Raw genomic sequence first — 27,960 nt, 5'->3', positions numbered from 1 at the left:
TTTTGTTAATGAGATTAACCTCTCTTTATGACAGATTTCTTACTTAGTAACCTGTCACTTGTAATAACAACTGTGTGGCTATCTTCACACCAATTCCCCAGTCCCACTCACAGATGTTGGGTTTTCCTACTTTACATTCTGAGTCTATGGAAATTGATAACTGACATTCAGTGCACTGCTGAGAAGGTGTATTTTGAGCTCTGCTGTAAAGGAAAAATGGCACACAAACTTCTTTTTATTTCTAAGGCTAGACTAAAATACAATCAATTTATGATAATGAATGTCATTGCCAAGCGCCATTGCAGGCTCTCTGTTTTCAAGTGATCTGGAAAAGTATGTACACTGCCTTTCGATCAAAGGGAAGACAAAGTAATGGATGACTTCATGAATCAACCAGGGTTCATAACACCAACTTGACTGATGTCAAATTCTGCTTCCAGAGCAACAGGAGGCTTGCTTTTCTAAATGGGTATTCCTATACTGTAAACGCAGAGAGTGCAAAAATAATTCTCAGAAATTGCAGTTACTGTAATCTACAAACTAGGTTATCAAAATTGGTCAATGATCTCCTCCAAAGATAGAGAGAGAATGCACGCCTGTGCTAACTGCATGACCAATCAACTTCTATCAATCCTCATTATCCTGTAGTTTTCCTAACTTGCTTCAATTTGTTGAGTGATAGCTGCTCTATCATGCAGAGAAAGTGGAAAAAAAAAAAAGAAAAGGAAAGGAAAGAAAAAAGTATCTCTCATACTGAAGTCCATATCTGGCTTTTAAAAATGACTTTTTATAAAATAAATCAGTGTTTTTTTCCATTCCTGATAAGAAATAACTTACTGTTTACCTCAATAAATCAGTCACTATTTTTTAAAATAAATTTATTTATATTTTATTTATTTTTCACTGTGTTGGGTCTTCGTTGCCACACGTGGGCTTTCTCTAGTTGCGGAGAGCGGGGGCTACTCTTTGTTGTGGTGTGCATGCTTCTTTTTTTTTAAACATCTCTATTGGAGTATAATTGCTTTACAATGGTGTGTTAGTTTCTGCTTTATAACAAAGTGAATCAGCTATACATATATATATATATCCCCATATCTCCCTCTTGAGTCTCCCTCCCACCCTCCCTATCCCACAGTGTGCATGCTTCTCATTGTCGTGGCTTCTCTTGTTGCGGAGCACAGGCTCTAGGGCCACGGGCTTCAGTAGTTGTGGCACGTGGGCTCAGCAGTTGTGGCTCGCGGCCTCTAGAGCACAGGTTCAGTAGTTGTGGTGCACAGGGTTACTTGCTCCGCAGCATGTGGGATCTTCCCAGACCAGGGATCGAACCGGTGTCCCCTGCGTTGGCAGGAGGATTCTTAACCACTGCGCCACCAGGGAAGTCCAATCAGTCACTATTTTAAAAGCCTTCAAATGTATATTTATGAAGTTTTCTTTACTCTCTATTTCTCTATTAAATGTCTAAAGAAGCTGTTTCCTCCCTTATATAACGAGGCCACTGGCTGGGTTATTTCAAACCTGGCACTGAAAAATAGCATCTTAAATAAACTTTCAGGGCCATTTCAATGTTGAAATTTTGAAGTCATTCTTACAGAAAAGGAGGGTGAAGAGGAGGAAAAAGCACTTGGTTTTGTTTTATTTTCAAGTAACCACAAACCCTCCTCTGCGTGTTCATGATTTAAACGTAGAGATGAGTGAAATATAGGCTGAAGTGGAATGAAGAAGAGGACACCTTTCTGGGACACAAACAGAAACAGGAGGCACAAAGGCCGAGAGGTTAAAGGTGACTCCAAACCAAGAGCAGGTGGGCAAAGTTTGCCTTGAATAGCGAGATAGCACCCTTCTCCCCGTTAGCCTTTTACACCCCAGACCCAGGCCTCAAGCTTTCATCTCCTACTCGGGCTCAGCCACCATCCAGACCTTTCCTATATTAGCCATTCTCTGCCATGCTCACCTATCTCAGACAGCTAATGAACACATCCTTTGCTAACTTATTAATTAATGTTAGTAGATTATTAGTTAATCCAGGGTACTATGTCAATCTTTTATCTATAAAAAGTTTAATACACTGTCTACTTCCCAAAAAGAAATGAGGTATTTACCAACAGAAAACACTGATACAATAAAACAAATGACAAAAACTGAAAGACTGAAAATAAAAGAAGTCAAAATCAATTCATTAAGGAAGATACGAAAGGCATTACATTTAAAAAATGCTTAGACCAACTACCAGTGCTGTAAAGAAAAACCATAAGTTTAGCTTTAAGCTTCTGGTACTCAAAGCAACCAAGGAAATTGTTGCAAACTTTGATTAATTTTAAGACACTATGTGACCTTAGAAAAGTCACGTAACCTATTAAGTACCTCAGTTTCTCCACTGACAGAATGGGCGTTAAAATAATATCTACCTTATCTATCTCATATAGATCTTGTGAGGGTTAAATAAATTGATATATATGAAATGTTTAGAAAAGTGAGGACACATACTAACTGCTACAGGTGTTATCATTATTGTATTATTATTTCATCATCAATGGATTATTTTTTTTTTGGTCCCTAAACACTGAAAAAAAAATATAATACAAGATATTTCGGGTGGCAATTCTCCAAAAAAATACAGACATGCTCCACAAATAGCTATTTCTTAGATTAAATCTCTTTTTATAACCACTTTTTAAAATTGAAGTATAGTTAATTTACAATGTTGTGTTAGTTTCAGGTGTACAGCAAAATGATATATATATATGTGTATATATATTCTTTCCCAGATTCTTTTCCATTATAGGTTATTACAAGATATTAAATATAGTTTCCTATGCTATACAGTAGGCCCTTGTTGGTTACCTATTTTACATATATAGTAGTGTGTATATGTTAATCCCAAATTCCTAATTTATCTCTCCCTCCCAACATTAGATTAAATCTTTATACAGCCATGAATATACAGTTTAATTTATTTAATGATTCCTCAATTTTTTCTATTATTTTCCAGAAATAGTCCTCTCTTTGTCGGATAAGAGGGCTTCTACTGCATCTCTTTATTACAGATGAAGAAACTGATACTTGGAAAGGTAAAGTAGATCCACTTAATTGACTCTCCCTGGGATCTCTAACTAAGGGAAAGAGAGAAGCAACTGTAGAGCATAAAACCCATAATGGAATATCACAGCTGGGGCAGTAGACTAACAGGAGACACATTAGCACCTGGGAGCATAAGGAAAGAGGGTCCAAAAGTGGGGTGGAGACTCAAGAATCTGATGGTATAATTTTCCTCTGTTGCTCGATCTAGGACTGATCCTACCTTAAGCTAAGAAGAAATGAGAGATCTCAGAGGCCTGCATCAAGGGATCCACAGAAATATGGGTAGTGGGTAAAAAATTTGAGGAGGGTACAAACTACTGAAAAAGAACTACTCTTTCAGGAAGTAGTCAGCTCTTACAAAGAACACAGAAGACTAGATGTTTCTGTTCTTTAGTTCAAATGGGATTGAGGAGTGGAACACTGATCAGGTAAACTATTTTAACAATTAACTACTGAGACTTTCAGAGCCATACAGAACATGAGACTACTGACAGGGCTTCCCTTTAGTGGAAGACTACTGAGATGTGTTCACTCATTTACATGGAAGAGTCATTTCCAGTCAGTGGATTCCTGGCAGGCATGAATTTCTTCTGTAGGATCCTGTGCTAGTTGGAGAGGAGAAGGATCCAGCTGTACTATCAGGGTCACCTGGTGGTAACTCAGCCTAGGTCTAAAATGACTTTTGATATTTCTACAGGAATATCTGAACTGATCATGTGAGGCAAAGGAACAAAATAACCAAAAAAGAAAAAAAGCACCTTAAATAGCGGGAAAGCAGTAGCAGAATAAGTTTAAGAAGAGATAGAAACAACAGAATTTTGTAGTGGTTTAGGAGAGGAGCCAAAGAAATTTCTTTTTAAAAAATAACTACCTCGGGCTTCCCTGGTGGTGCAGTGGTTGAGAGTCCGCCTGCCGATGTGGGGGACACGGGTTCGTGCCCCGGTCCGGGAAGATCCCACATGCCGCGGAGCAGCTAGGCCCGTGAGCCATGGCCACTGAGCCTGCGCGTCCGGAGCCTGTGTTCCGCAACAGGAGAGGCCACAATAAGTGAGAGCCCCGCCGTACCGCGCAAAAAAAAAAAAAAACCTACCTCGTCCTTCCTCTGCCTGCTTTCCTTTCTTTTACTGAGACTGAAAACAAATGGCGTATTTAGCCAATGGAAATGAGAGCCCCGTAGGGTCTTGGAGTGGCTTCAAGGAGAGGGAGTGTGGCACAATGACTTCTCTGGGTTTAACTGGCTTTGAAACCTCTTTGTATGGCTGCCAAAGTTCCACCTAGCAAACAAGCATGTGCCTGCTTTTCAAGACCAACGAAAATGTAGGAAAAGTAAAGTGCTTTTGAAAGTGAAGACCTTCTCCCTGCAGGCGACATTCTCCCTACTGTGGTCTAACTCCAATGGCAATTAATTCAGCTGGAAGCCCTAGGCTGCTGCTTTTCTTCCTTCTCCCCCTTTGGCACCCCTAGGACCCCAATAAATGTGGAATAGATAAGTCTGGATCGAAGCGTATTGATGCTGGTATTTCCTTCCACAACTGCTGATGCTTTATTTTAAAAAATTAAATATATGACAAAGCCAGAGAAAATTTAATTCGAGGGAATAGAAACCTGAAGACAATTGAAAATCCCTAGTATGTAAATCAATACCAAAAACCCACTAATGTTTCTCATATATGTATACATGTACATTTTTTTTTCTTCAAAGGAATACAATTATATGTGGTGAAATTAAATACAGGTAAAAGAACTAAAAGCAGGACAGGCCTTCACATACCCATGTTTTCCTTTGATAAGGCATCATCTGAACAAACATTTTCAAAAGATGATTTTAAAATAGCTTTCCTAGAAAAAGAATTTGACAGATTTATTTTCAAAAGATCAGGCATGTATATTTAAATAACTGTTCATGCATATTCATTGGTAACTGTAAATTATGAGTATATATTTCCTAACTTGGGGTACTTTTTCTTTGTTGTTGTACACAGTAAGTAAGGCAGTGAAAAACAAAATAATACTGATCTGAGCTCTCACTAGGTGAAAACCACTAGTAATCTACCCAGCACCTTACACAGCCTTTTTCGTGTAATCCTCCCTCCAAAAACCTACCAATTGTTACTCAGAGGAACTAAGAAATTTGACAACATAGGAAAATGGTTGAACGTGACAGTACTAAATTCTGTCAGACTGCAAAATCCATGCTTTTCCCACTACACCATGTTGCTGATTTAGAGTCAGAAAACATCTGTTCAAACGCATTTTCTCTAACCAGATCTTGAGAAAGTCACTTAAATTCTTTAAGGCACAAATTCTTCATCTTTTAGGTGGAGATAATTATGATATACCCCTATCTATTTGATGAGGTTACTGTGAAGTGTCAAGATTAGGAAGTGAAAGTCCTTTTTAAAAATTTAATTATTCATCTTCTAAAAAAGGACAAAGAAGAGAAGGACTGTCATATTAGGCCAGTCTTTGTCTTTGAGTAGGACTCCTTTTCACATAACACTGATTACTATTCATTAAAAAAATAAATAACCTGTATGGCTGGTTCAGTGATAAACACTAAAACTTGTCATCAGTGACTTATTATAAAGGCTTATTTCTGGTTTGCATTACCTATTTTTAAACTAAAAACCTGCTTCTTATCTGGTTGCTCACATGATATTAATCTTTGAAACTTATAGTTCAACACATTTGTACTAACATAAAACTTTCTCCATAATTCTAAGCCTACTACTTATCATTTTATTAATTCTTTTAGAAAATTTAAAACGTATTTCCCTAGAGAAACAAAATTAAGAACCAGGGGGAAATGTCATATAAAAATTAAACCCAATATATATATATTTCAATTTTATCATAATAGTTTTTAATTTAAAAAAGCATACCTTTTCCTAAATTTAGGCTTTTTCTTTTGAGTATTATTTTTGGAAACTTGCATCTGTAAAGTAACAACACAAAAAGATCAGTTAGTTCATATGGGATACGATGAGTTCAGCATAATAATGGATCCTATATGGTCTGAGTAAGTTAGCCCAGAAGAAAAACTCTGGTCCCCAGCCCTAAACAACATATGTAATTCTAAGTCAGCCACTTCATCATCACTGCAATTCCACTGACCTGCTCAACTTCTAGGAATGGTCGACTCATCCAGTACAAATGCCTACCCCCTATATCCACTCTCCCTTCCTCACCTTCCACAAATACACAAAAATACTAAGTAAAACTACTTTTATATTTTCATTCATATATGATCTTTAAAGAAAGAAAAAGAAATATTCAGATGCCAGAAACATGTGGAATGCAAAGCTATACAGGTGGGAACTGACATGGTGAAGACCCACAGAGAATTTATACCAGAAAAGGGCCAAAAGGGCTTGGGACTGGGGTTTTAATGTCTAAGCAAGGACAAGATGAAGGATGTGGAGGAACTGGAACACTCGTACATTGCTGGTGGGAATGTGAAATGGTGGAGCCATTTTGGAATACTGTTTGACAGTTCCTCAATATGTTAAATGTAGAGTTACCCCATGATGCAGCAATTCCACTTCTAGGTATATGTCCAAGAGAAATGAAAACATACGTCCATGTAAAAAATTATATTTGGTCATAATTATGAAACTATGAATGTGCATAACAGCATTATTCATAATAGCCAAAAAAGTAGAAACAACCCAAATATCCATCAATGGATAGATATGTGATATATCCATGTAATGAAATATTACTCAGCCTTTAAAAATAGTGAAGTACTGACACATACTACAACGTGGATGAATCTTGAAATCATTACGGTAAGTGAAAAGTTGAAAAAAAGTCAGACACAAAACGCCACGTTGTATGATTTCATTTATCTGAAATGTCCAGAAAAGGCAAATCCATAGAGACAGAAGTAGATTAGTGATTGCCAGGGACTGAGGGGATGTAGAAATGGGCAGCGATTCCTAATGAATATCAGGTTCTCTTTTGGTGGTATGAAAAAGTGTTCTGAAATTAGATAGTGGTATTGGTTGACAACTGTGAATATACTAAGAAACACTGGATTTTACAATTTAAAGGACTGACTAAGTTATATCTCAATGAAGGTAAAAAATTCTTTTAATGCAGTGACATGGAAAAATTGAAAGTAAGGAGATACAATATATCAATGATTATTAACAAAGGGAATACTGCTACAGTATTACTGGTAGAAAAAAGCAGATATTAAGGCAAAAAGCATAATCAAGAGATAAAAAGGTTATTACTTAATGCTAAAAGAAACAATCTACCCCCAAAATATAATAGCCCTGAACCTGTATATACCAAAATCTTAGCCTTAAAATATACAGAGAAACAGAATTACAAGTAGAAACTGATGAATTTACAGTTACAAGGGGATATTTTAATTTACTTCTCATAAAAAATTATATCCTAATAATCACTCAGGGGAAGTTTGTATGAAACATTCAGGGAATTCATATTATTATGATGCTAAAGAGTAAGTGATCTTCTTTTTGTGATCTTCAACCTCAAGGTAATATTCAAATAGTTTTTCCAGGACTGTTATATATCTATATGGTAAAAAATACGTATAGAAATACTGTTGTCTAAATCATTGAACTATATCTCCAAAGACAATGTAATGCTATTATTTCTATCTTGTTATTAAGGATCAGCTTATATTACATGCATATTTGAGTATGAATTGAAAGGCTGGTCACAAGTGGAAATGAAATTCAGGTAACAAAGTGAAAACTGCTTTATAGGTACTAATAGAAAGAAATACTGCTAGACGACTACCATAAATTACAGTGAGTTGTGCTGGTCATAATAAATTCCTTTTCTCCTTTGTTAAATACTGCATAGCAGCCAAAATGGACTAGTCAGTATTTGCCAAACGCCCTGTGCTTTCCTGCTCCAGGCTTTGACAACGTATGATGGATGGAGAAGGGCACTGCATCTGGAAGGAGAGGGTCTGGATCTGGATGCTGACTCTGGTACCTACAAGTGGGATCACCTTTGGTAAGTCACTGACTACTGTAACATCCAGCAAGAGCCTGGCGTAAGGTAGACACGTAATAAATATTTTCTGACTAAATGACCATTCTGCATTTCAGGGTCTTCTTTAGTTAAATAATGCTAAAAAAATAACTACCTCAAGGCATTTGAGGGAAGATTAATTACACAACATGCCAGGAAGTATCCAACAGTGTTTGGCAATTAGTTGATGTTCAGTCACTGTTTCATTGTTATACTAGTCCACCAGGTCAGTGTCAGAACTCTACCCTTTTTTCTTAGACCATACGACAGAGGGAACTTGGCACTTTGATATGGCTGGACTTTGGTAGTGTATTAGTTTCCCAAATCTGCCATAACAAATTACCACAGATTTGGTAAAGCATCAGAAAATTATTGTCTTACAGTTCTGAAGGATAGATGTCTGTCTCATAAGAACACTTATCGTTGGATTGAGGGCCCATATTATCCAGGATGAGCTCATCTCAAAATCCTCATCCAAAGGATTTGCAAAGATCCTTATTTCAAATAAGGTCACATTCTGAGGTTCCTGGTGGACGTATCTTTCAGAGGCTACTATCCAACCCAGTACAAGTAGACACTGAAGATTACTTTATCTAATCTATCTCTTCCCCTTCTCTTCCTGTGTTGCACAGCTGATTCTCCTATGTTGTCCAGTCCAATGCTATTCAGAACAAGAGCCACAACATGACAGAATCAGCAACATCTGAGAGCTTGTTAGAAATGCAAATACTCATGCCCATCCCATGCATACCAAATCAGAAACTCTGTGGGTGGGGCCTGGAATCTGTACTTAAATAAGCTCTTCAGGTGACTCTACAGTTTTCCAGGCACTGATCTAGCCCACACCCGTCCACACAAATATATTGCTATACAAGTGTCACTGATTTTAAAGAAAACAAAACAAGTATTAATTCTTTCCTTGGACATAAAAACAAAGAGGTGTATGTATAGACAGCATATGCCATTTACTGAAAAAAAATAATTAGCATTGTGGACTAGAATGGCAAATGAGAGAACTGCCTTTTACTGCAAAGGATAGAAAATGTGTAAGAATTGTGTTTATATCAGATTAATATAATCTGCATAAACTGACTTGATATTGCCCATTTCCTTAAGCCACTATTCATCTAAATTAAAAACCTTTTTTTGGCTCACACCAAGGAGTACTTCCCAGAACTTCTGCTGCCAGTGTCCTTGTCCCCACACTGAGCCACAGCCACCCCCCGCCTCTGCAGGAGACCCTCCAACACTAGCAGAGACCCCTGATGTTGGGAAGCAGTTGAGGTCCCAGACCAGTCACTGATGGTGACCACACGAAGACAAGTTCTGGAGACTAGGAAGTCCAAGATTAAAGTGCCAACCAGAGCTTTGGGGGAAGATGGCGTAAGAGTAAGACGCGAACATCACCTTCCTCCCCACAGATACACCAGAAATACATCTACACGTGGAACAACTCCTACAGAACACCTACTGAACGCTGGAGAAAACCTGAGACCTCCCAAAAGGCAAGAAAGTCCCCACGTACCTGGGTAGGGCAAAAGAAAAAAGAATAAACAGAGACAAAAGAATAGGGACAGGACCTGCACCAGTGGGAGGGAGCTGTGAAGGAGGAAAAGTTTCCACACATTAGGAAGCCCCTTCACGGGCGGAGACTGCGGGTGGCGGAGGGGAAAAGCATCGGAGCCGCGAAGAAGAGCACAGCAACAGGGGTGCGGAGGGCAAAGCAGAGAGATTCCTGCACAGAGGATCAGTGCCGACCGGCACTCACCAGCCTGAGAGGCTTGTCTGCTCACCCGCTGGGGTGGACGGGGCTTTGGTCGGAGTGCAGGGAGAGGACTGGGGTTGGCAGCGTGAACACAGCCTGCAGGGGGTTAGTGCACCACGGCTAGCCGGGAGGGAGTCCGGGGGAAAAAGTCTGGACCTGACGAAGAAGGAAGAAGCAAGACTTTTTATTCCCTCTTTTGTTTCCTGGTGCGCGAGGAGAGGGGATTAAGAGCGCTGCTTAAAGGAGCTGCAGAGACGGACGCGAGCCGCGGCTAACAGCGCGGACCCGAGAGACCGGCATGAGACGCCAAGGCTGCTGCTGGCGCCACCAAGAAGCCTGTGTGCGAGCACAGGTCACTATCCACACCTCCCTTCCGGGGAGCCTGTGCAGCCCGCCAATGCCAGGGTCCCAGGATCCAGGGACAACTTCCCCGGGAGAACGCACGGCGTGCCTCAGGCTGGTGCAACGTCCCACTGGCCTCTGCCGCCGCAGACTCGCCCCGCATCCGCACCCCTCCCACCCCATGGCCTGAGTGAGCCAGAGTCCCCGAAGCAGCTGCTCCTTTAACCACGTCCTGCCTGAGCGAAGAACAGACGCCCTCCGGCGACCTACAAACAGAGGCGTAGCCAAATCCAAAGCTGAGCCCCGGGAGCTGTGCGAACAAAGAAGAGAAAGGGAAATTTCTCCCAGCAGCCTCAGAAGCAGCGGATTGAAGCTCCACAATCAACTTGATGTACCCTGCAGCTGTGGAATACATGAATAGACAACGAATCATCCCAAATTGAGGAGGTGGGCTTTGAGAGCAAGATTTATTATTTTTTCCCCTTTTCCTCTTTTTGTGAGTATGTGTATGCTTCTCTGTGAGATTTTGTCCCTAGAGCTTTGCTTTCACCATTTGTCCTATGGTTCCTTCAGTCTGTTTTTTGTTGTTGTTTGTTTGTTTGTTTTGCTGTACGTGGGCCTCTCACTGTCGTGGCCTCTCCCCTTGCGGAGCACAGGCTCCGGACGCGCAGGCTCAGTGGCCATGGCTCACCGGCCCAGCCACTCCGCGGCATGTGGGATCTTCCAGGACCGGGGCATGAACCCGTGTCCCCTGCATCGGCAGGCGGACTCTCAACCACTGCGCCACCAGGGAAGCACCCGTTTTTTTCTTTAAAAAATTTTTTTTTCTTAATAATTATTTTTACTTTAATAACTTTATTTTATCTTATCTTCTTTCTTTCCTTCTTTCTTTCTTTCTACTTTTTCTCCCTTTTATTCTGAGCCATCTGGATGAAAGGCTCTTGGTGCTGCAGCCAAGAGCCAGTGCTGTGCCTCTAAGGTGGGAGACCCAACTTCAGGACACTGGTCCACAAGAGACCTCCCAGCTACACATAATATCAAACGGCAAAAATCTCCCAGAGATCTCCATCTCAACACCAAGACCCAGCTTCACTCAATGACCAGCAAGCTACAGTGCTGGACACCCTATGCCAAACTAGCAAGACAGGAACACAACCCCACCTAGTAGCAGAGATGCTGTCTAAAACCAAAATAAGTCCACAGACACCCCAAAACACACCACCAGACGTGGACCTTCCCACCAGAAAGACAAGATCCAGCCTCTTCCACCAGAACACAGGCACTAGTCCCCTCCACCAGGGACAGGCACCCAAAACAACGGGAACCATGAACAGCCTGCAAAAGGAGACCCCAAACACAGTAAGATAAGCAAAATGAAAAGACAGAAAAACACATAGCAGATGAAGGAGCAAGATAAAAACCCACCAGACCTAACAAATGAAGAGGAAATAGGCAGCCTACCTGAAAAACAATTCAGAATAATGATAGTAAAGATGATCCAAAATCTTGGAAATAGAATAGACAAAATGCAAGAAACATTTAACAAGGACCTAGAAGAACTAAAGACAAAACAAGCAATGATGAACAACACAATAAGTGAAATTAAAAATACTCTAGATGGGATCAATAGCAGAATAACTGAGGCAGAAGAACGGATAAGTGACCTGGAAGATAAAATAGTGGAAATAACTACTGCAGAGCAGAATAAAGAAAAAAGAATGAAAAGAACTGAGGACAGTCTCAGAGACCTCTGGGACAACATTAAATGCACCAACATTCGAATTATAGGGGTTCCAGAAGAAGAAGAGAAAAAGAAAGGGACTGAGAAAATACTTGAAGAGATTATAGTTGCAAACTTCCCTAATGGGAAAGGAAAGAGTTAATCAAGTCCAGGAAGCACAGAGAGTCCCATACAGGATAAATCCAAGAAGAAACACGCCAAGACACATATTAATCAAACTCTCAAAAATTAAATACAAAGAAAACATTTTAAAAGCAGCAAGGGGGGTTCCCCGGTGGCACAGTGGTTGGGAGTCTGCCTGCCGATGCAGGGGACATGGGTTCGTGCCCCAGTCCAGGAGGATCCCACATGCCATGGAGCGGCTGGGCCTGTGGGCCATGGCCACTGGGCCTGCGCGTCTGGAGCCTGTGCTCCATGGCAGGAGAGGCCACAGCGGTGGGAGGCCCCCATACCTCTTAAAAAAGAAAAAAAAAAGCACCAAGGGAAAAACAACAAATAACACACAAAGGAATCCCCATAAGGTTAACAGCTGATCTTTCAGCAGAAACTCTGCAATCCAGAAGGGACTGGCAGGACATATTTAAAGTGATGAAGGAGAAAAACCTACAACCAAGATTACTCTACCCAACAAGGATCTCATTCAGATTTGATGGAGAAATTAAAACCTTTATAGGCAAGCAAAAGCTGAGAGAGTTCAGCACCACCAAACCACCTTTACAACAAATGCTAAAGGATCTTCTCTAGGCAAGAAACACAAGAGAAGGAAAAGACCTACAATAACAAACCCAAAACAATTAAGAAAATAGGAAAAGGACCATACATATCAATAATTACCTTAAATGTAAATGGATTAAATGCTCCCACCAAAAGACACAGACTGGCTGAATGGATACAAAAACAAGACCCATGTATGTGCTGTCTACAAGAGACCCACTTCAGACCTAGAGACACATACAGACTGAAAGTAAGGGGATGGAAAAAGATATTCCATGTAAATGGAAACCAAAAGAAAGCTGGAGGAGCAATTCTCATATCAGACAAAATAAACTTTAAAATAAAGACTATTAAAAGAGACAAAGAAGGACACTACATAATGATCAAGGGATTGATCCAAGAAGAAGATATAACAATTGTAAATATTTATGCACCCAACACAGGAGCACCTCAATACATAAGGCAAATACTAACAGCCATAAAAGGGGAAATCGACAGTAACACGTTCATGGTAGGAGGCTTTAACACCCCACTTTCACCCATGGACAGATCAACCAAAATGAAAATAAATAAGGGAACACAAGCTTTAAATGATACATTAAACAAGATGAACTTAATTGATATATATAGGACATTCCATCCAAAAACAATAGAATACACATTTTTCTCAAGTGCTCATGGAACATTCTACAGGATAGATCATATCTTGGGTTACAGATCAAGCCTTGGTAAATTTAAGAAAATTGAAATTGTATCAAGTATCTTTTCCGACCACAATGCTATGAGACTAGATATCAATTACAGGAAAAGATCTGTAAAAAATACAAACACATGGAGGCTAAACAATACACTACTTAATAACGAAGTGATCACTGAAGAAATCAAAGAGGAAATCAAAAAATACCTAGAAACAAATGACAATGGAGACACGACAACCCAAAACCTATGGGATGCAGCAAAAGCAGTTCTAAGAGGGAACTGCTCTTAGAACTGCAATACAATCCTACCTTCAGAAACAGGAAACATCTCAAATAAACAACCTAACCTTGCACCTAAAGCAATTAGAGAAAGAAGAACAAAAGAACCCCAAAGTTAGCAGAAGGAAAGAAATCATAAAGATCAGATCAGAAATAAATGAAAAAGAAATGAAGGAATCAACAGCAAAGATCAATAAAACTAAAAGCTGGTTCTTTGAGAAGATAAAGTAAATTGATAAACCATTAGCCAGACTCATCAAGAAAAAAAGGGAGAAGACTCAAATCAATAGAATTAGAAATGAAAAAGGAGAAGTAACAACTGACACTGCAGAAATACAAAAGATCATGAGAGATTACTACAAGCAACTCTATGCCAATAAAACGGACAACCTGGAAGAAATGGACAAATTCTTAGAAATGCACAACTGCCAAGACTGAATCAAGAAGAAATAGAAAATATGAACAGATCAATCACAAGCACTGAAATTGAAACTGTGATTAAAAATCTTCCAACAAACAAAAGCCCAGGACCAGATGGCTTCACAGGCGAATTCTATCAAACATTTAGAGAAGAGCTAACACCTATCCTTCTCAAACTCTTCCAAAATATAGCAGAGGGAGGAACACTCCCAAACTCATTCTACAAGGCCACCATCCCTCTGACCAAAACCAGACAAGGATGTCACAAAGAAAGAAAACTACAGGCCAATATCACTGATGAACATAGATGCAAAAATCCTCAACAAAATCCTAGCAAACAGAATCCAACAGCACATTAAAAGGATCATACACCATGATCAAGTGGAGTTTATTCCAGGAATGCAAGGATTCTTTAATATACGCAAATCTATCAACGTGATACACCATATTAACAAATTGAAGGAGAAAAACGATATGATCATCTCAATAGATGCAGAAAAAGCTTTCGACAAAATTCAACACCCATTTATGATAAAAACCCTGCAGAAAGTAGGCATAGAGGGAACTTTCCTCAACATAATAAAGGCCATATATGACAAACCCACAGCCAACATCGTCCTCAGTGGTGAAAAACTGAAAGCATTTCCACTAAGATCAGGAACAAGACAAGGTTGCCCACTCTCACAACTCTTATTCAACATAGTTTTGGAAGTTTTAGCCACAGCAATCAGAGAAGAAAAGGAAATAAAAGGAATCCAAATCGGAAAAGAAGAAGTAAAACTGTCGTTGTTTGCAGATGACATGATACTATACATAGAGAATCCTAAAGATGCTACCAGAAAACTACTAGAATAATCAATGAATTTGGTAAGGTAGCAGGATACAAAAGTAATGCACAGAAATCTCTGGCATTCCTATACAGTAATGATGAAAAATCTGAAAGTGAAATCAAGAAAACACTCCCATTTACCACTGCAACAAAAAGAATAAAATATCTAGGAATAAACCTATGTAAGGAGACAAAAGACCTCTATGCAGAAAATTATAAGACACTGATAAAAGAAAGATGATACAAATAGAAGGAGAGATATACCATGTTCTTGGATTGGAAGAATCAACATTGTGAAAATGACTCTACTGCCCAAAGCCATCTACAGATTCAGTGCAATCCCTATCAAACTACCACTGGCATTTTTCACAGAACTAGAACAAAAAATTTCACAATTTGTATGGAAACACAAAAGACCCCGAACAGCCAAAGCAATCTTGAGAGTGAAAAACGGACCTGGAGGAATCAGGCTCCCTGACTTCGGACTACACTGCAAAGCTACAGTAATCTAGACAGTTTGGTACTGGCACAAAAACAGAAATAGATCAGTGGAACAGGATAGAAAGCCCAGAGGTAAACCCATGCACATATGGTCACCTTATCTTTGATAAAGGAGGCAGGAATGTACCATGGAGAAAGGAGAGCCTCTTAAATAAGTGGTGCTGGAAAAACTGAACAGGTACATGTAAAAATATGAGATTAATCACTCCCTAACACCATACACAAAGATAAGCTCAAAATGGATTGAAGACCTAAATGTAAGGCCAGAAACTGTCAAACTCTTAGAGGAAAACATAGGCAGAAGACTCTATGACATAAATCACAGCAAGATCCTTTTTGACCCACCTCCTAGAGAAATGGAAATAAAAACAAAAATAAACAAATGGGACCTAATGAAACTTCAAAGCTTTTGCACAGCAAAGGAAACCAGAAACAAGACCAAAAGACAACCCTCAGAATGGGAGAAAATATTTGCAAATGAAGCAACTGACAAAGGATTAATTTCCAAAATTTACAAGCAGCTCATGCAGCTCAATAACAAAAAAACAAACACCCCAATCCAAAAATGGGCAGATGACCTAAATAGACAGTTCTCCAAAGAAGATATACAGACTGCCAACAAACACATGAAAGAATGCTCAACATCATTAATCATTAGAGAAATGCAAATCAAAAGTACAATGAGATATCATCTCACACCAGTCAGAATGGCCATCATCAAAAAATCTAGAAACAATAAATGCTGGAGAGTGTGTGGAGAAAAGGGAACACTCTTGCACTGCTGGTGGGGATGTGAATTGGTACAGCCACTATGGAGAACAGTATGGAAGTTCCTTAAAAAACTACAAATAGAACTACCATATGACCCAGCAATCCCACTACTGGGCATATACCCTGAGGAAACCATAATTCAAAAAGAGTCATGTAGCAAAATGTTCATTGCAGCTCTATTTACAATAGCCTGGAGATGGAAACAACCTAAGTGCCCGTCATCGGATGAATGGATAAAGAAGATGTGGCACATATTACAATGGAATATTACTCAGCCATAAAAAGAAACGAAATTGAGCTATTTGTAATGAGGTGGATGGACCTAGAGTCTGTCACACAGAGTGAAGTAAGTCAGAAAGAGAAAGACAAATACCATATGCTAACACATATATATGCAATTTAAGAATAAAAAAATGTCATGAAGAACCTAGGGGTAAGACAGGAATAAAGACACAGACCTACTAGAGAATGGACTTGAGGATATGGGGAGGGGGAAGGGTAAGCTGTGACAAAGCGAGAGAGTGGCATGGACATATATACACTACCAAACGTAAAATAGATAGCTAGTGGGAAGCAGCTGCATAGCACAGGGAGATCAGCTTGGTGCTTTGTGACCACCTAAAGGGGTGGGATAGGGAGGGTGGGAGGGAGGGAGACGCAAGAGGGAAGAGATATGGGAACATATGTATATGTATAACTGATTCACTTTGTTATAAAGCAGAAACTAACACACCATTGTAAAGCAATTATACTCCAGTAAAGATGTAAAACAAAACACACACACACACACACAAAACAACAACAACAACAAAGAAAACCTTTTTTTTTTTTCTTTTGGCCATGTGGCATGCAGGATCTTAGTTCCCCAACCAGGGATGGAACCCAAGCCCCCTGCAGTGGAGGCATGGATTGTTAACCACTGGACCTCCAGGGAAGTCCCAAAATTAAAAATCTCTTTAAGCAAGAAGAACAAGTTTGTTAGCTGTGCTAAATCTGAGGTTGTAAAATTTTGATTAGCAATTTATGCTCATAGAAGACATAAATATGTTTTGTAACCTTTTGAGAATAATTGTCAGTCAGTAATCAGTAAAGAGCTGCCTACTTTGACAAAAGAAGGAATCTGTATCTTGAATAATGTACATAAACTCCTTGTCAAAAGTCATCATATAGAAGGAAAAGCCAATATTCTCATTCCCCTTTAGTAAATCTGCTGGGAAATATATGCTTGGAAAAGGAAGAAAACTGGCTTCATGCAACATTGTAAAAGATGGTTATTACTTAATCTGAGTATCTGGAGAGTACCAATAATAAAGTTAAGTCTTCGGGTTCAGATAATATTTGTTTTTAACACTTCTTTGAAAACGAAGGAAGGTTGAAATGATCATTTTCTAGCCCTATTTAAACATGATTTCAACAGATCACCTACAAATCCAGTGTTTCTTACATAGATATCTGCTAATGACCAATGTTTCACTCTGGTCAATCATCAGTAGAGGGGTATTCCTGTGAGATTTGGACAATATCAGAGACCAGTCCCTGGCAACATGACTTATAAACATCTAGTTGTCCCTTGCACTCTCTTCAGCCACGTATAAGTTCACACTAAAGCACTGTGGATTTCTCTGCTTTGAGGAGCTTACTAGAAAAAATACTGGAGTGTGTGGTCAAGCAGTGAGCTGAGACACAGGAGAATATTTTCCCCTAAAATAGAAATTGACCACTAGACCACCTTAAACAGAAGGCATGAAAAGGCCTTCTATTAACACCTCCCAATCTTGGCTGAGGACAGAAGTAACAGGACACCTCAAGGAACTATATGACTATGTACTTCACTGATAAATTTTGAAGTCTTGCACTTGATTTTTTTTTTTAAACAGTCTTTGACCATCTAGCTATACCAGTGATAGAACACAGAAATTCAGGAAGTTTATTATTTTTTAAATAGCACAGATTGTACTCACATTTATATAGAGCTTCAGAATACTAAGGACTAATAGGAACAGAGTGTCCAGAGAGGAAAGAGTTCCATGGAAATCAGAAAAAAGCAGAACTTATATCAGTTGTTTATCCGATTGAATGAAGCTGGTAAGTTAGATTATTTGACTTGCAATTGGACACTGTCTAAAAATCCAAGTCTGTTGAAAACAATTCCTATTTGTGTATAGTTTTTCCTAAGTCACTGGATATTTTAGCAAGAGGAATGTTGGGAAAAGGTAAGATTTCTCAGGAAGACTGTCTAGAATCTACGTATTTCAATTAAATCCTAAAAAGCCGATGTATAGAGAACATTCAATGATTATAGTACCCATATTACACTATTCTTTCTGGACTAAAGAACAAATTTTGAGACCTTCATTATCTATTTTACCACTTTTCTCTCCATCAACTTGAGTAGTAAGGATAATTGGCCTGATTCTTTAACCCACAATCACTGTCAAATTCTGAACATTAATCCTCAGCAACATGCAAAAGAAGATGATCTCCCCTACACAGGAATAGACAGACTCTGCACAACAGCACACTTTTTTTTTTAAAAAAAGACTATTCTTTAAAATATTTTATTTGGATCCAAGTCTTTACATCAGCTGAGGATCCCAGAGGTTGAAATGAAAGACATTCTTGAGCCTAGATTCATGGAAGGATATGCAAGATACACCTCCCTTTGTTTGATCTGGGTGACTGTGTTCCCAGTATGTGGGGGAGTACAGATTTAAGATGTGTACCTAATATACATATTTCATAACAGAGCAAATTATTTTTGAAGCAAAGTAAAGGTATTAGTACATAAAAAATATCACCCCAAAGTCATTACAATTTTAAAGAATTTAAAGTAATAATTTATGTGTCTTCAAAGAAAAGAAATAGGCTTGTGTTGTCTAATCTAAATAAAAAGTTTGAAGAAGCTATTATGGGCAGAAGCCAAATGTTTATAAATTTAAAATTATAGATTCATTCTAATAAGTTATATGTAAATTCTACTAATTTTCACTAGCATACTTTTTCCAATGATAACAACTTCCCTCTGCAAACAGGAAAACAATAGCTATTTCTATTAGACATAGAAAGATCATTTTTAATATCTAGTGCAATAGCTACATTCAAATTCCTTTTGTATGTTATATCCACTTTTCTATGGATTAGTAAGATTGGTTTTGGTTATAATGGAATGGGATGAGGAAGGTGACGGTGAATGAGAAATATCCCAAACTTTGGAAGAAACACAGATTCATCGTGTGTGTAGCTTGATGTTGGAGTCATAATTTGTGTGTCTGGATGAGAGAAAGGACTATACTTGTAATGAATATAATCAACAAAACTGAAGAAAGCTGCATAATACAACCTTTAGTCCCAAATAACAAAGGACAACACCTGCTCTTCATGTGATTAGTAGGATTCAAGTTGAAAAGGTTTTTGTATCTTAACAAAAGAGCAATCACATTTTGTAGAATTCTTTTTATTGCCTTCTGGCTCAAAGTTAAAATATAGAATAGAAAACGTGGAGAGTTATGGTTGAAAAGTTTTGAATTTCTGGAATCTGTGACACTAGATTTTAAGTATTACTAAACTTGAATTCCAAGTGAATTAATACCTTGAGTGAATTTTCAAATGGGCATAATGTGCAGAGAAACAAAAATTAATACAATCTTCTATTATTATACATGGTGACATTTTAAAAATGATATTTTGTTTTTTAGTAATTAGGATGAAAACAATTCTTAAAAGTTAAGAGAGGATATTACTGATAAAGATGAATTTCTGTTTACCAAGTACCAGGTCTGCATAACTAAACTTTGAATTTTCTCAGATAAATCAGTGCACTGGGACAAGTCATCGGATTAGGATACCCCCCACCACTTCCACCTCTCAAAACACTCCCTTTCAGACCTGAAACCCCTGAAAACAAGAGGCGCCTACAAGGAGGTCAGTTTGATTGAAGTCAGATCCATAAACTGAAAGTCAAGTCAAAAACAGGGTTAAGCCAATATATAAGTCCCATAGTAGACTTTTCTATTTAAGAAACAAATATAATCATCCACACCAGAAAAGAGTTACTCTAAATCAAGGGGTCTTTGCTTGTTCTCATAAATGGTATATAAAAGTTTCTGGATATCAACAATTAATCCATTTTGTCTAATTTTACTACTTTCCTACTAATAGTTATCCTACAGAATTCCTATAGATTTTAATTCAAGATAAGCTTGCAACCTAATTAGGCAGGTTTAGTTTTTAAGTTACTAAAGAATATCTTGTTAAAAATCACTCCCCTGGAAGGCTGTTTCATAATACTGCCATAGAGTGGCACAGAGTTTGAGAACAGAGAAACTGAAATTAGTACAAAAAGAACTTTCTATGTGAAGGTTTCCGCTGATGATTTAAAGTGATAAATGGACAATTTTCTATATTAATATATATTTATTTATATATTTGAAAATGCAACTCACATCAAAAGAGTACATTTACATCTTAAAATTTTGGTTAGGACACTTTTTGGGGTAATGAAAATGTTCTCTATTTTAATCTGGAATGGTAGTTACATGGGTATATACACTTAAGAAAAACTCATCAAACTCCACCCTTAAGGTCTGTGCATTTCACGGTGTTTAAATTTTACCTCAATAAAAAAATTAAATTACTAAAAAGGTTAATCAAATGAAAGAAAACTACAGTAACTAACAGCACAGAAAATGGCAAAATGATGATGGAATACCTGAATGATTCAAGTTTTGGGAACACTGGTCTATGGAAAGGTGAAGAAAAGTAAAATCCAAAAGGAAATTAAATGAGTTTTGAAACGTGACTGTGACTCTTCCCAAGGGGTTCTTCTACTTACTATTCTTTCCTGAGGTATCTCTCTGCCTGGTGCTAGAAGCCAGCCGTAGAGATCTATTATAATATTTATCTTTGTGGAAAGATGCATATAAAGCTAAGTGAATCAAGTGAGCTGCAGTACATGAATTCTATGTTAATAAGCAAGCTTATTAATTAGCACAAATATCCAGACATCTACTCATAAAATGTAAGCGACTTCTGCAATTGGGCTAATGAAATTTTCCTGCTTATTATGAAGAATTTTTGCAATAATTTGGGGGAAAATTTTTTTTATCCGAAAATATAATAGCTTGAATTCCTTATACATAAATGTATAAATCAAGAAAAGTGGTCATTAATTTTGCCTTTCAAGAGGTATAAGTTAAACTCTTGGCATTAATAAAAATAAAGTGTTAGAAAAAAAGATATGCATACATACATACTTTCTATATATAAGCTAAAAAAGTTTAGAGGGGGCTTCCTGGTGGCAGAGTGGTTAAGAATCCACCTGCCAACGCAGGGGACAAGGGTTCGATCCCTGGTCCGGGAAGATCCCACATGCCATGGAGCAACTAAGCCTGTGCACCACAACTACTGAGCCTGCACTCTAGGGGCCACGTGCCGCAACTACTAAGTAGAAGCAGCCTGCGTGCTGCAACTACTGAAGCCTGCACAGCTGGAACCCAAGCTCTGCAACGAGAAGCCACTGTAATGAGAAGCCCACACACCGCAACAAAGTGTAGCCCCCACTTGCCACAACTAGAGAAAGCCCACATACAGCAACGAAGACCCAATGCAACCAAAAATAAATAAATAAAAATGATTTTCTTTTTCATTAGAAAAAAGAGATCCTTTTCCAATTAGTAACAAATAATGTGGGAAGGCCTTAGTTAGAAATATGTAAAATTCTACATTGAAAAAAACTAAAGAAAAAATGATAAAGAGACATATTTCTACGTGTGTGCATTCACTTTATAAACATGTAATTTCTCTCCAAATGAATACATAGATTTTCTACAATACCAATCATCACCTCAACAGAATTTTTCCTGGGAGAATTAACTAAATATTTCTAAAGTTCATCCGTATGTTGTTAAAACTATTTAAATTGTGCCTTTATTGAGGTTTCCATGGGAAAGGAAATGTAGGGTAGGGTAAACAGTTTAGGACTGGCTACTTTGAATAATTCTGGAAGGCTTTGGTCTAGAGGGGTGGTCTCCATTGGCTGGAACCTGGGCCTGGGATAATTTAGGGCAGGGGCAATACTGGCTTGGTATTTGATAAGAAGGTAGTTGGGTGATGTGGGTTTGGAATTAGTTGGTCCATATGAAAGATGTACCCTGTGCTAGTCTTGGGAGGGACAGTCTCTCCCCAAACAGAAAGGGTTTTTAAAATGTCAATTCATCATAATATACATACAATCTGAAAAACTAAACAGGCAAGAACTATGAAAACAATTTTTGAAAAAGTAGGGTAATGAAGGATCACCAATCCACACATTAAAGAAAAGATAGAGAAACAATAATTACAGCAATTTAGAATTCTTTTAAGACTAGATACGTGATATAGAAACAGATATTTTGACATGTTAAATGCCGTATGTTATATTATGAAGAAGGTATACTATATACTATAAAGAAGATAACAAAAGAAAAACAGTAAAGTAAAGAAGGGAAAGATTATTTATTAGTCAATAAATGGTATTCGGATAACTGGTTTTAGTGTAGGGGAGGAAAAATGTCTTTTTCCTCTATTCTTCTAAGCTCTCAGTTGGGGCCCCTGTAACAAAAGATAGATTAAAAAGAGAAAAGCATACAAATTTATCTAAGGTAAGTTTTATGTGACAGGGGAGCCTTCATAAGGAAATGAAGATCCAAAGAAGCAGTTCAACCTATAAATCAATCAATCAAAGTAAAAAAAGCTCATGGAAGAAATGGGCAAGGATATGCACAGGCAGTTTTCAGAAGAAATATGTCCAATAAATATATGAAAAATGCTCAACCTCACTAAAATAAAAGAATAAATAACAGCAGATTGAAATAAAAATGGCATATTTTTCTCCTTTCAAATATTGGCAAATATGTAAAAATTGGTGATATCTAAAGCTGGCAAGGGAGTGGGAAAAGCATTGATAGTGGTGGACACAAGGAGAGAAACTACTATTCGAGAATATTGTCACTTAAGGAGACTGTCAAGGCTCAACCTATCCCAATCACAGTTTTGACAGTAACTAGAGTTAAACATATCTCCACACACAATGTATAGAATGACATGTTAAATTTTAAAAATTCTTTTAAAATGCTATTAACTTTATAAATTTTCATTAAAAAGATTCATACAAATGTCTGATACTGTTCTCTACTTAACTTTAAGGTAAAGTCCATATTAAGCTGTGAATTTTAATTATTTGAATTTTCCATACATTATAATAACATGACATATTAAAAATATTTTAGTATATGAGAGCATGTACAAATAAAAGCAATTGTTTACTTGTTAACTTACAATTTTCTATTATTCTAATATTTGATAATTCTATAACATTGATAAAAGTAACTATAAATATTAAATTTTTAGTGTCAACTAACATTTAGAAGAAAAATTTGATTATATGTCATTTTGATTTAAAATATTAATTTAATTTTCTTTTAAAAATAGTGTTAATCAGATTGAATTTGAAGTCTGTATATTTGATTTAATAAAACATGATCTTACCCCTTTCTTGGCCACCACAGCAACTTTGCCATCTGCTTTGGATTTGTCTGTAAGATAATAAGGTATGGCTGCTTCAAAAAAGTGAACTACACTCCTATTCAAATAAATGCAACATTACACAGTTAGAATTTTCTACTTTCTCATACCATGATATGTGTTTTCAGTGGTTCTTTTGATCAAAATGCTAACAAACTCAGCTCCCAGAGTTGAGTAAAACAAAGTAATCCAAAAGTAATAACATCAGGGATTGGTATACTTATTTGACAAACCTCCTCCCTTAAATCTGATGGCTGGTTGGATGTCCACCAGCTAGCATCTAGTGTATCTCATTTCTAGACAGCTTATGGTCAGCCTATGTGCTCTAGAGTATGTAGGATCTGGAATTAAATCCCAGCTACCTCTATGTGTACATCTATTGGGCTGGCCAAAAAGTTTGGAAAAACTCTAACGAACTTTTTGGCCAACCCCATACTACCAGCCAGACATGTAATAAAGACTTTATAGAGACAATATCTTATTTAATCTTCATGATAGTTTTAAAAGGGGCGTACTCCATCTGCACTTCACTGCATGAGGTCATGCAGTGGGGGCAGATCCATTTGACTACAAATCCCTAAGTTTTATGCCTGCTGCCTCCATCTGGGGTCCCTGAGCTGCCAACAGTGCATCAGAGAAAGACTCAGCAATAATGAAGAGTCTAATCAAATAGAGAACAGATGACCTTTGAACAACATGTGGATTTAAAGTGCAGACCCCTTGCACAGTGAAAAATCCACGTATAATTTTTGACTACCCTAAAACTTAACAACTAATAGCCTACTGTTGACTGGAAGCCTTAGTGATAACATAAACAGTCGAGTAACACATATTTTATATGTTATATGTATTATACACTATATTCTTACAATAAAGTAAGCCAGAGAAAAGAAAATGTTATTAAGCAAATAGTAAGAGAAAAAACATTTACAGTACTGTACTGTATATATCAGTGCTGTAAGTTATCTGTTTACAAGATTAATCATCTGCCTGTCAGTACCTACAGCAATAATGTCTTCTATGATACAAAACACTGTAGATGTCATATGTATTACTAACACTAGACATCAAAAATTAAAAGATAATGTGAAAATGAAATTCATGTTTAACAAAGAAACAGCAACATGACTGCTTTATGGTTGCCTAGTGTAATTGATATGATTGTTTCACAGTAGCCTTTCCTATACACTAATGAATGAATGGTTATCACATTTTTATGGCATAGAGTAGTACAGTCATACTCATAAGATAGGATGGGAAACACTGTTACATTTTGTTTAAAAACCCTTACCTGTGATGATAGGTTAATATGCAGTATCTCCAATTATGAGAGAGAGGAAGAGAGACATACTGTATGGTAATATAATTCTTTGAAAGCAAAGTTATAAGACAGTAAGAAAACTAACATGTTATTACTTTTATGTTAAACATCACTCACCTTATGCCTATATAAGGTTAGGCTATCCACCTCAAAACACACCTTGCACACAATGTTCTACATGATGAATACTTGGGCGTTGATGATGATGAGGACACAAAAAGTCTCATACAGTACTTGCCACACAAGTATTCGATTTTCACATGAAGATACTCTCATAATACACAACAGATAAGTTTATTAACTGTATGGCAAGATGATTATTTACTATTCATTGAGTAGAAGTGGATCATCATAAAGATCTTCATCCTCATCAACTTCATGCTGACTAGGCCGAGGAGAAGGAAGAGGAGGAGGGGTTGGACTTGCTGTCTCAGGGGTGGCAGAGGCAGACAAAGTGGAGGAGATGGAAGGGGAGACAGGAGAGGCAGGCATATTTGGTGTAGCTTTACAGAAGTACATCTTAATTTCTGTCTGACTTTTTTGCTTTTTCATTTCTCCAAAAATGTTTCTATATGGTACCAACCCTTCTTCCACCGTTTGCTTTAGTTTCAGTGCCTGTATCGTAGAAGGGTTTCTGTTGTTTTGCTTTAGCCCATATCATAGAAGAGTCCATGTCGTAAAAAGTCAAAACCCGTCTTGAATATTCGGAAACCTTCTGCCAGCTTGTCTGATGTCAATTTGTTTTCTGGCACTGCTTCTTCTACATCCTCTTCCTCATCTAGCCCTGGTTCAGAAGCACTCATCTGTTAATTCCTCTCGTGTGGTGTCTCTTAGCTCTTGAATTTCTCCAAGATCCATATCTTGAAACTCTTTGCCCCCCACCCTTTTTGCCTTATCCACAATCTCTTTCATGATTTCCTTGATTGGCTCCATCGTAAATCCCGTGAAGTATGCCCAACATCTGGTCACAGTCTTCTCCAGCAGTGATTTATTGTTTCAGGCTTGATGGCTTTCACGACTTTTTCTATAACAACAATGGCATCTTCAATGGTATAATCCTTCCAGACTTTCACAACGTTCTATCAGGATTCTCTTCCACAGCGTTGACAATCCTTTCCATAGAGCACTGTGAGTAATGAGCCTTACAAGGTCCTTATGACCCTCTGAATTAGAGACGTTGTGTTTGGGGGGCAAGTAGGCCACTTTGACGCCTTCAGTGTTGAACTCATGGGGTTTTGGGTGGCCAGGGGCATTGTCTAATATCAGAAGAACTTTAAAAGGCAGTCCCTTCCTGGCAAAGTACTTCCTGACTTCAGGGACAAAACACAGATGAAACCAATCCAGAAAAAGGCTTCTTGTCATCCAGGCCTTCTTCTTGTAGTACAACCAAAAGACTGGCAGCTGCTGTTTATCTTTTCCCTTCAAGTTTTATGGGTTTGCAGCTTTATGGATAAGGGCAGTCCTGATCATAAACCCAACTGCCTTTGCACAAAATTATACAGTTAGCCTATTCTTTCCTGCTTTAAATCCTGATACTCGCTTCTTTTGCTTACTAACAAATATCCTTTGTGGCATTTTTTTCCAGAATGCACTTTCGTTTGCATTAAAAATCTGTTCAGGCAGACATCCTTTCTCCTCAGTGATTTAATGGTGTCTGGGAACTTGTCTCTTGCCTCTTGGTCAGCAGAAGCTGCTTCTCCTGTTATCTTGACTTTTAAGCCAAACCTCTTTCTAAAATTATCCAACCATCCTTTGCAGGCATTAAATTCTCCAACTTTAGATCCTTCACCTTCCATTTGCTTTAAGTTGGCAAATAATGACCTCACTTTTTCTTGAATCATATTAGAGTCTAAGGTATGTCCTTCTGATAGCAAACCTGCACCCACATTAAGGCCACATCTTCAAGATAAAAAGGTACTGCACAAAAAGTGCAAGGTTTTTCACATGCTGGTGTAACCACAGTGACAGCTTCACAAATTTCCTTTCCTTCTCTTTTTTATTTTTAAACAATGGTTGGATTCACCCATCTTGAAATGGTGGCAACTTCAGCTGCAGACCTCAATCTATGGTACATACCAAGCATGACTTATTTCTTGGGAGCACTTCCAACATCACGAGTGGCACTTTGTGGGTCCCATGGTGTTATTCAGGGTTTATGGTATTGCAGTAAATATTATGGAAAATATTGGGCTGGCCAAAAAATTCGTTCAGTTAGTGAATACATTGTTCAATAAAATTCTTGGTAAAAATGAAAAACGCGTCTTTTATTTTTACTTAAAACCGAATGAACTTTTTGGCCAACCAAATACATGAGAACCACGAGAAAGAACTTTCTACTGTGATATGCAACTTAGTGGAAAGACGAAGTGCTCATGTAGAGGTGACTGGTGTCACAGCGTTTTAAGCAGATGTGCACTACGTTTGGGCTCACTGCTACAGCAGCAGGAGATGGCTAGGAAAGTATTACCATAGTACAGTATGTATCACAGTTATCTTTATGCAATCATGGCTTAATACTGCATCTTTATGCTTGTTTACATTTCTCTCGACTATGAATGGTTCCACATACGATCTGTGTTTGCATACATTTTGATAAATTTTAACTTTTTATAATAGATTTGTGCATATTTCATGGCAGTAAATGATAAAATAGACTAGTATCTACATATATTTTAATCATTCATGACATACCTTTTTCTTAATTTTTTCAATATTTCTAGGCTATGCAGTTCATCTGTGAATTTTTTCAAGTTGTCACAAATCTCCCCAAAACTTTCCATATACTTATTAAGTGAATTCGTTGAAATCTGCATGTAAGTGGACTCACGCAGTTCCAACCCACGTTGTTCAAGGGTCAACTGTATAGAAAATTACTTCAAGATATCATTTTGATATGAGCAGAAGTATACATGTGTGTGTATTAGTAAA

General features: G+C 37.8%; 1 protein-coding gene across 2 annotated transcripts in view; it reads right to left on the bottom strand.

Annotated features, from left to right (window-relative positions):
* Nucleotides 1-27,960, bottom strand: part of ZCWPW2 (zinc finger CW-type and PWWP domain containing 2) — a 139,241-nt gene that overhangs the window by 6,287 nt on the left and 104,994 nt on the right. For both annotated transcript variants that reach the window (XM_060022082.1, XM_060022081.1), the window contains exons 5-7: nucleotides 23,676-23,722; nucleotides 5,961-6,013; nucleotides 4,850-4,917 (exon numbers count right to left, since the gene is read on the bottom strand). In XM_060022082.1, coding sequence (XP_059878065.1) covers nucleotides 4,850-4,917; nucleotides 5,961-6,013; nucleotides 23,676-23,722 — 168 coding nt within the window. The remainder of the gene's footprint in view (nucleotides 1-4,849; nucleotides 4,918-5,960; nucleotides 6,014-23,675; nucleotides 23,723-27,960) is intronic.

The sequence above is a fragment of the Delphinus delphis genome, chromosome 10 (genome assembly GCF_949987515.2).
Source record: "Delphinus delphis chromosome 10, mDelDel1.2, whole genome shotgun sequence".
Classification (NCBI taxonomy): domain Eukaryota; kingdom Metazoa; phylum Chordata; class Mammalia; order Artiodactyla; family Delphinidae; genus Delphinus; species Delphinus delphis.
This window is presented reverse-complemented; position numbering and strand designations above follow the sequence as displayed.